General features: G+C 43.1%; 1 protein-coding gene across 2 annotated transcripts in view; it reads left to right on the top strand.

Moving 5' to 3' along the window:
- Positions 1–10000, top strand: part of LOC109888952 (inositol polyphosphate-5-phosphatase A-like) — a 261099-nt gene that overhangs the window by 86617 nt on the left and 164482 nt on the right. For both annotated transcript variants that reach the window (XM_031823382.1, XM_031823381.1), the window contains exon 2: positions 8315–8356. In XM_031823382.1, the coding sequence (XP_031679242.1) occupies positions 8315–8356 (42 nt within the window). The remainder of the gene's footprint in view (positions 1–8314; positions 8357–10000) is intronic.

Here is a 10000-nt window from a genome sequence, read left to right as displayed (position 1 = left end):
TGTGATCATAATAATTAGGATATTTTAGCGATCCGCAGTACGTCCTAAATACCTCCCCAGCCTTCAGGTGTGAGCGAAACAATGTAATTACACTTGATGTGTTTTAAGGCTACGGATGAGAAAGTTAATTTATCATTTCCAAGCGTTTAGGTCAGTTGTATGCTGCTTTGCGATCTATTAACAGCAAGGGTTGCATTAAATAGCCTCAATGTTTTACTGCATTTGTCAATATTCAATTCATACGCACAAAACATATAAACTAAATAATTCACTGTTAAAGTTGATCAGCTACATGTAGGCTGTTAATATATAGCTTAAATGTAGCACTTAGTTCAATTAATCAAATCAGTTATTGTTTTCTTGCGGAAACCATGAGCAACAACTGTCAAACTCAGTAATTTCTCTCAAATCACAGGGGTGTCGACTCCTACGGGACTAGTATTATCAGAGGAGTTGGACTTCGCCAAAAAAACAGTAGGTTATTCTGGCTGGAATTGTTACTCTGCTGCCATGTGAAAATGGCTGACATGGCCGATTCGGACAGGACAAAAATGACAGCTGTGGTACATTCACCGACCTCCCCAGTAAAACTAATGTGTGTCTCCCTGTGTCTCTCTCTGCGTCCAAATAGGGGCCGCAATAGGGCCTGACCTATAGCATAACATAATCACGTCAATAAATTGGTTATAACAAACTCAACACTGTAACACATGTAACAGCAAAATGAATGCAGATGACCTGGCAAATAAACTTTAAATGGGGGAATGTTTACTGGTTGCTCAGGAGGTAAAGGGGAAGTCAGACATGTGGAATAAATTTTACTAGTTGTTGAAAATATTGGCGATTTTAAGATAAAGAAGGTAAGGAGCCAGCACTGCGTACATATTATGTGTACCAATCACGTGCTGTATAGATTACAATAAAAACATTCTGATCGTTTGGAACAATGTAAACAACACTAAATAAATTATAAGCTTACCAGAGAGTCTGTTTTTGTTATGCCTTTATTACAGCAAAGACTAAAATCAGTTTTATTAATTCGTGAATCCAATTTCCGAAATGGAACGGCTTAATTTGTTGTTTAAGCTAATTACTCAAGTCTTTCTTTTTTTATTTGAAAACTAAAATGCTTGATTGCATTTCGAATCATGAATGACTTTTATGCGGTGTGCTGACATGAATAAATGAATGAATGATTGATATACTAGCCTACTGTATATACAGTAAGTATTGAAATATAGGCCTATGTAAGTTACGGTATTAAGACTAAACAGGATGCGCTCTTAGGCCTGCAGCTCCAATGGTGGTTACACAAGGCTGCTATACTAAGCCTGCTAATGATAATGACATTACTTATGATCATAATAGTAATAATAACAATAATGAGATCAAGCAAAATGAGCGTTATTATTATTATAATAAATATTATTTTTCAGACAATTTCAAACAGTGTAAACAACACTAAATCAATAAAAAAAATTATGCCCGAGAGGCTGTTCTAACGAAAAACAAATTGTAAAAGCCTTTATTTCAGCAAAGCAAACATTAAAAACATCTGAATTTGTGATGTCGTTGCGTGAGCCTTGGTGCTCACGGAGCCAGTAGGCTATTAAACAAACAAACAGGCAACGGACGAGGTATCTGTCTTATTCCTGTAGATATATTGATGATTCATAAAGCCAGGCACCTATAACAGTTAGGCTGTTGATTATAGACCTAATTCAGTTGGGATTTCCTCTCTTCACTTTTCGTAGACAATAAGGCAATGGCAAGTTTTCTCATCTCCTCATTCGGCTGCTGCCTCCGGCGTATTGTTCTCAATGAACCTCGGACAGCGACCACTAGCGCTGGAGAAAGTGCATTTGTTATAAAATCATACTTTTATTGGTTTCGCACCATTGTTCTTATGTAATATAACCATAAACAGTAGCAGGTCTTAGACTGATGGACTGTGCCATCCCCACGTCCTCCGTAATGGATCAGTCCACTCAGTCGCGAATCAGACAGGTGTCTTGTACACATGATAGATATTAGTATTATTATAATTTTTTTGCTACTGCTCGACTAAAGAAATCCTAGTCGACCAACAGCCTATCGACCAAACAATCAACCAGTTGACTAAATGGGGTCAGCCCTACCACACACACGGGTCACTGTGTATAATCCCATAAACAGACTGTCAGGTGGCTTTAGACACTTTGTTCACGGTGAGACCTTCACTCTGTCTTATCTGTTTCTCTCTCTCTATTTCTGTCTCTCTCTTTCTCTCTCCTTCTTTCTCTCATTCTCTCCCTGTGTGACTAATGACAGGGTCCAGTGCTCATGTCCTTATATAGCCCTATGCTGTGGTCTGGCTTTCTCCGGGGCCACGGCTCTTACACTGGCACCCGTGGGACACAGATGGAGCTCCGGCTCTCTTCACATGCACACACACGAGCACACGTGACACACACACCCTCACCACGAATGAACCTGATTCTGACGCTAGCCTGCCAGGCCCCTGGCACTCCCTCAGTGGCCAGTTTACTCTGTCTGGCTCTGGAGAGACTCGGGTGCTCCCTGAAATATCAACAGACTGACGGAGCTCCTAATGACGGTTCACTAGAGCACGTGTGGGAAACACTGGCCTCAGATCAGATATGACAGCCGGTTCAAGGATCAACGGTATGTTTTTAATGGCAAAACAAAGGCCTTATGGACCGTTACAGTGAGTGCGGATGTTGCATCAGTGAAAGTAGATTTAAAAAAATATATATATGTGGTTGCCATGGTGACAGTGTATTTTAGAGTGTTTAACATTGAGTGTAAAGTTATGCTTTCTCCCCTGTTGATGCTATCCAGGGATACTGCACCTCAGCCTACTACTGTACAGTACACTGAAGTCACCAGTTACAGGACTTGACTTCTCTCCAGCATTCTTAATATAGTCTCTCTGCTGCAGAATGAACTCACAACACACCAGATCATCAGAGCCCAGTTATCGACATGGGGAGATCTTTCCTTAAATGGTAGACTACCCCAGGCTCTGTCTCTATTTCCACCACAGCGCAAATGAAATGTCCAGGTTCCTGGGAATGGCATTTTAGAGCGGAGAGGCAGAGAGAATGGGATTTTTGTTGTTGAAAGAGTGACAGTAGAGCCAGAGCAGCAGACTGCATGGATATGACCTTCCTATGGGCTGGATGGGGGCGGATCTGTTAAAACACATTGTTCTAATATATTTATACTGTATATGGGCGATTTCAGTGTAATGGACATTACATATGCATGGAAAATCATACCTTTTTAATGTCTCATAGAATGGATGAACAAAATTTGAATGAAACTTTTTATGTTTCTATAGTACCTTTTTTGGTGGGAGCACATACCCAAAAGAGAGGACTTCTCGATTGACCCGACCACAAAAACAATAATTTAGAAAAGATGATTAGTTTAGATAGAAGGGGGAAAAAAAGGCTGTTTTTGGATGTTACGCCCTCTGAAATAGACATTCAAATCTTAAAGATTTATTGATCAAAATCTATCATGACACATTTGTTGCATTAAGTACTGCAGTGCATCTCCTCCTCATGGACTGCACCAGATCTGCCAGTTCTTGCTGTGAGATGTTACCCCACTCTTTCACCAAGGCACCTGCAAGTTCCTGGACATTTCTGATGGGAATGGCCCTAGCCCTCACCCTCTGATCCAACAGGTCCCAGACGTGTTCAATGGGATTGAGATCCGGGTTCTTTGCTGGCCATGGCAGAACCCTGACATTCCTGTCTTGCAGGACATCACTCACAGAACGAGCAGTATGGCTGGTGGTATTGTCATGTCAGGATGGGCCTGCAGGAAGGGTACCACATGGGGGAGGAGGATGTCTTCCCTGTAACGCACAGCTTTGAGATTGCCTGCAATGACAACAAGCTCAGTCCGATGATGCTGTGACACACCGCCCCAGACCATGACGGACCCTTCACCTCCAAATCGATTCCGCTCCAGAGTACAGGCCTCGGTGTAACGCTCATTCCTTCGGCGATAAACGCAAATCCGAAAATCACCCATAGTGAGACAAAACCACGACTCATCAGTGAAGAGCACTTTTTGCCAGTACTGTCTGGTCCAGCGACGGTGGGTTTGTGCTCATAGGCGATGTTGCCGGTGATGTCTGGTGAGGACCTGCCTTACAACAGGCCTACAAGCCCTCAGTCCAGCCTCTCTGTCTATTGCGGACTGTCTGAGCACTGATGGAGGGATTGTGCGTTCCTGATGTAACTCGGGCAGTTGTTGTTGCCATCCTGTACCTGTCCCACAGGTGTGATGTTCGGATTTACCGATCCTGTGCAGGTGTCGTGACATGTGGTCTGCCACTGCGAGGACGATCAGCTGTCCGTCCTGTCTCCCTGTAGCTCTGTCTTAGGCGTCTCACAGTACGGACATTGCAATTTATTACCCTGGCCACATCTGCAGTCCTCATGCCTCCTTGCAGTATACCTAAGGCACATTCACGCAGATGAGCAGGGACCCTGGACATCTTTCTTTGGGTGTTTTTCAGAGTCAGTAGAAATGCTTCTTTAGTGTCCTAAGTTTTCATAACTGTGACCTTAATTGCCTACCGCCTGTAAGCTGTTAGTGTCTTAACGACCGTTCCACAGGTGCATATTCATTAATTGTTTTTCATTGAACAAGCATGGGAAAATGTTTAAACCCTTTACAATGAAGATCTGTGAAGTTATTTGGATTTTTACGAATTCTCTTTGAAAGACGGGGTCCTGAAATAGTGACGTTTCTTTTTTTTGCTGAGTTTAGTACCTTAGGATTTCATAATGACATGTGGCTGGAATAGTATACAAGGTTAGGCATCACACCCTAATAGGGTATTCATTTCTCTTCATATTAAAATGAACAGTTACATGTTAAATGTATATATATATATATATATATATATATATATATATATATACAGTGCAAATAAATTCATAAAAAATCCTACAATGTGATTTTCTGGATTTTTTTTTCTCATTTTATCTGTCATAGTTGAAGTGTACCTATAATGAAAATTACAGGTCTCTCATCTTTTTAAGTGGGAGAACTTGCACAATTGGTGGCTGACTAAATACTTTTTTGCCCCACTGTATATATGTAACTGAGACAATATACAGTCGGGTCCATATAATTATTGGCACCCTTGATAAAGATGAGCAAAACATACTCTATAAAATAAATACAACTACTGAGCTATATTGTATGCAAAACAAAAATTGAAATTTAGATTATTTTATACTAATACAATTGCTCAGAAAAAGAGTTTTTTTGAACAAGTAATACAAAAAAAATCTCAATGGTAGTTATTTTCAATTCCTTTCAATACCTTGCGAGGATAATGGCACTGAGCCTTTTTCAGAAATATTTTACGAGATTGTTGAACATCTTAGACCAGTCCTCCGTACAGAATCGGAGACTGAGATGGCCATTTATAAAATGGCGATATATTTTTTTTGTGGTCCGTTGACAATTTATCTGTGGATTTTGATGTGTGCTTGGCGTCGTTGTCTTGCTGGAAGATCCAATTTTCAGCCTCCAGACAGACACTGGGTGAAAAGGGTGTAAATCAGGGAGTATGAGCGTGTAAAATGTATACTCAGATGTGTCACCTTCATGTGAATTAAGCACAATGATTTTCTGCACCTGAACAGGTCAAATCATTTAAATGTTGGACATTTCATGAGTCTGATTTAGCCCATTCTCAATCAGATATACGAGGATGAAACATAAAAATGCTATAGCTACGATTCACATTTAGTGTAAGGATATCTATTCAAATTATTCATTGTTTTAAAATACGGATACATACAAACGATCAGGTAATGACTACAGATATGATACTCGTCTTAAAATATGTGGATTTGTTCGTGCCTGAGTATAAAGGATGGGTTATGTCAGCATGTTGACACACCCTTTCCGGAGTTAAAGTATTCTGTAGAGTTGTAAGCGGGTGCAGACGCATCAGGTGCATACCTTGAACGTATCTCACCCCAGATATCTCCCTGGAATCATACGGTAGCAGGGCCCGGATTGGATCCATGTAGACACTGTCCCATTACGGGAGAATGTCCTCGCTCCGTACATGAGCATGTCTACACTTTCTATCCAATCAAATGTCATTTATCCAGAAATATATAGATAAAGATTTCCAATAATATTGACCTTTTATCTCCCAGTGAGGTAACCAGGTTTTGGGCTAAAATGTCCTGGTGCTGCGGTAAAGTTCATGGTGCTGTTGACCTTAACTAGGGCCCCAGGACCAGGCCCAGTGGAAGCAAAATAGCCCCATAACATCAAAGATCCACCACCAGTATTATTTTGACGTCAAACCCACCACTGGCGTTTTGTGGACATATGCCGCATTTCCATACAGGATTTACCTTTTCTGTTTCCATCTACGTGGGCTGGGATCTGTGTCTCACTGGGCCATGGTTCCGGTGGACCTGCTCTCACTTGGGGACAAAACCAGGCCTCTGGTACTTTTCAGCCTGCATTTACATAACGATGTCGAACTGTGAACTTTAGCACCTTCTCAAAAAAACAACAACTGTTTTGAATACGCAGAGTTTGTTGATTCCGCTCTTCACAAGTCCTCAATGTCAGCCCTAGCTTAGGAAACACAACGTAAGGTTGTATACACTAGTGTACGACGGGTATTAGACGGAAAGCAATTACAAGCCTGTAGAACTTGCAAACAAAACTCGACACTTTTTAATGTAGTCGGCATTGCTTCATTCAAATCTCAACTTCATAACTAACATGGGGGAACAGCTGTGAGCGGGAATACAAGCTCTGTGAGCGGGAATACAAGCTCTGTGAGCGGGAATACAAGCTCTGTGAGCGGGAATACAAGCTCTGTGAGTGGGAATCTTTATTTTTTATTTTACCTTTATTTAACTAGGCAAGTCAGTTAGAACAAATTCTTATTTTCAATGATGGCCTAGGAACTGTGGGTTAACTGCCTGTTCAGGGGCAGAATGACAGATTTGTACCTTGTCAGCTCGGGGGATTGAACTTCCAACCTTCCGGCTACTAGTCCAAACGCTCTAACCACTAGGCTACCCTGCCACCCCAATACAAGCTCTGTGAGTGGGAATACAAGCTCTGTGAGTGGGAATACAAGCTCTGTGAGCGGGGAATACAAGCTCTGTGAGCGGGAATACACGCTCTGTGAGCGGGAATACAAGCTCTGTGAGCGGGAATACAAGCTCTGTGAGCGGGAATACAAGCTCTGTGAGCGGGAATACAAGCTCTGTGAGCGGGGAATACAAGTTACCAAGCTCTGTGAGCGGGAATACAATACAAGCTCTGTGAGCGGGAATACAATACAAGCTCTGTGAGCGGGAATACAATACAAGCTCTGTGAGCGGGAATACAATACAAGCTCTGTGAGCGGGAATACAATACAAGCTCTGTGAGCGGGGAATACAATATAAGCTCTGTGAGCGGGGAATACAATACAAGCTCTGTGAGCGGGAATACAATACAAGCTCTGTGAGCGGGATACAATACAAGTTCTGTGAGCGGGAATACAATACAAGCTCTGTGAGCGGGAATACAATACAAGCTCTGTGAGCGGGAATACAATACAAGCTCTGTGAGCGGGAATACAATACAAGCTCTGTGAGCGGGAATACAATACAAGCTCTGTGAGCGGGAATACAATACAAGCTCTGTGAGCGGGAATACAATACAAGCTCTGTGAGCGGGAATACAATACAAGCTCTGTGAGCGGGAATACAATACAAGCTCTGTGAGCGGGAATACAATACAAGCTCTGTGAGCGGGAATACAATACAAGCTCTGTGAGCGGGAATACAATACAAGCTCTGTGAGCGGGAATACAATACAAGCTCTGTGAGCCCTTTCTGAAAGCCACGAAGTATGATGGACACAAAATACTTTTTGAGACTTAGCATCTTACTCTTTAATGGTTGAAATTCATGCCATTTCCTAACTCTTAACACCTAGGCCTTTAGGATCATTTTGAACATGGTTTTATTTGTAAATGACTGTCTTTATTTAGGCATGCTCAGGTTGACTTTTCCACATAATCACCTGTATGCCACGAGGCCATTTTCCTCAGTGTTATTACCATGATTTGACTGTAGGCTAACATCCCCTAATTTGTTAGCCGTAGGTGTGTGTGTGACTTGCATGATAATGTATTTGCAACAATGAGAAAAGGGGAGGAAAATAGAAAGTTGCTCAACAGCGTGTCATATAAGAGTCCTAAAATATACGTTGTCAAATGACCTGACTGACAGAGTGCGTCTTGTCTTTTCAGCTCGATAACCTACAGAAGACATGGCTGCGGGAATTCTACCAGGTACGTTGACCCTCTCCATATTGAGACGGCGTTGGATGCGTGAGCAACTCTCCTCTAGGCCTCTCTGCCCTTAGCATTTCTAACGCTACGCCAGTCGAGTCGCGGGGGCTGTGTTTGGCTCGTTGAGGAGGAGCGAGCGCAGGCCGTGTCATATGTCTTAACTTTGATCTACATAGGGACATCTGAGAATCCACTACTTTTTCCACCCTGGCAGGGGAAGTCAATTCAGGTAGATGGGCAGATAGCTGTTGCACTCAGTCACTCTACTGTTGCCTCGTACTGAGACAGTCATGCTGAGGCCAGAGCACAGAGGGAGATCTCAATGAGGAGTACAACATGAAGGAAAAAAAGTCTTACAAGGAAATGAACCACACTGAGCTGTGTCGCATATTTCATTTTTCACCTGGTCCTCGCTGGCATCCTTCCAGCAACTATGGTGGATGTGTAACGAGCACAGTGCAGCTCAGCTTGGTCCGGCTTAATTCGTCTCTGTCTTGTGAAGAGGGTAGTACTGTACTGTATTCCACGAGGAAGACGGACCAACGCCTTCTATGCCAATGAGAGTGGCATGATGTGAGAGTTGCCGGGTGTGTATTATATTAGGCATGTTTGTGCCTACTGGTTATTTGCCAAGGCAAGGTCCTGGAAACAAAGAGAGCAGCTACAAGTCACCTGTTAAGAGGATTGGACCTAGGTGTAATTCGGGTTAACTGCAGGTACTTGTATGCAGGTTCATTCTGGGTTTCTCCCGTAAAACACTCTAAGCTTCCTCCTCCCAGTTTCTGCTGCTGCGTTTGAGCGTACAGTACACAGCAGAGCTATACCAACACTATGAAACGTGTACATGTTATTGTGGATATTAGTGTGTAGAGATGGTATGTAATGTTATTGTAAAGTAATGCACCGTGCGGTGAGTGGTGACTGATAAAGGGAGGGTTGGCCCATGTCTCTCTCCTAGCTTGTTGATCTGAATCACTGCGGAAGCCAGTGGCTGAATGAGTAGAGTTGGTATGCACTGTACAGTAGTGTGCAGTGCATTGTGTGTGTAGAGGGAGTGATTCAGTAGGCCCGTCCTCTCTCTCTCTGTCTCTCTCTGTCTCTCTGTCTGTCTCTCTCTCTCTATGTCTGTCTCTCTCTCTGTCTGTCTCTCTCTCTGTCTCTCTGTCTCTCTCTCTCTGTCTCTCTCTCTCTCTCTCTCTCTCTGTCTCTGTCTCTCTCTGTCTCTGTCTCTCTCTGTCTCTCTCTCTCTCTCTCTGTCTCTCTCTGTCTCTCTCTCTCTGTCTCTCTGTCTCTCTCTCTCTGTTTCTCTCTCTGTCTCTCTCTCTCTCTCTGCCTCTGTCTCTGTCTGTCTGTCTGTCTCTGTCTGTCTGTCTGTCTGTCTCTCTCAGTCTGTCTCTCTCTGTCTGTCTGTCTGTGTCTGTCTGTCTGTCTCTCTCTGTCTCTGTCTGTCTCTCTGTCTGTCTCTCTCTCTCTCTGTCTCTCTGTCTCTCTCTCTCTGTGTCTCTCTCTGTCTCTCTCTGTCTCTGTCTCTCTCTGTCTCTGTCTCTCTCTCTCTCTGTCTCTCTCTCTCCTCTGTTCTGTCTCTGTCTCTCCTGTCCTCTCCCCCCCTCCGCTTGTCTCTCTCTCTCTCTGTCTCTCTCTCTC

This window comes from Oncorhynchus kisutch, linkage group LG4 (assembly GCF_002021735.2).
Source record: "Oncorhynchus kisutch isolate 150728-3 linkage group LG4, Okis_V2, whole genome shotgun sequence".
In the NCBI taxonomy this organism is placed as follows: Eukaryota; Metazoa; Chordata; class Actinopteri; order Salmoniformes; family Salmonidae; genus Oncorhynchus; species Oncorhynchus kisutch.
The sequence above is the reverse complement of the archived record's forward strand: the minus strand, read 5'-3'. Positions and strand labels throughout refer to the sequence as shown.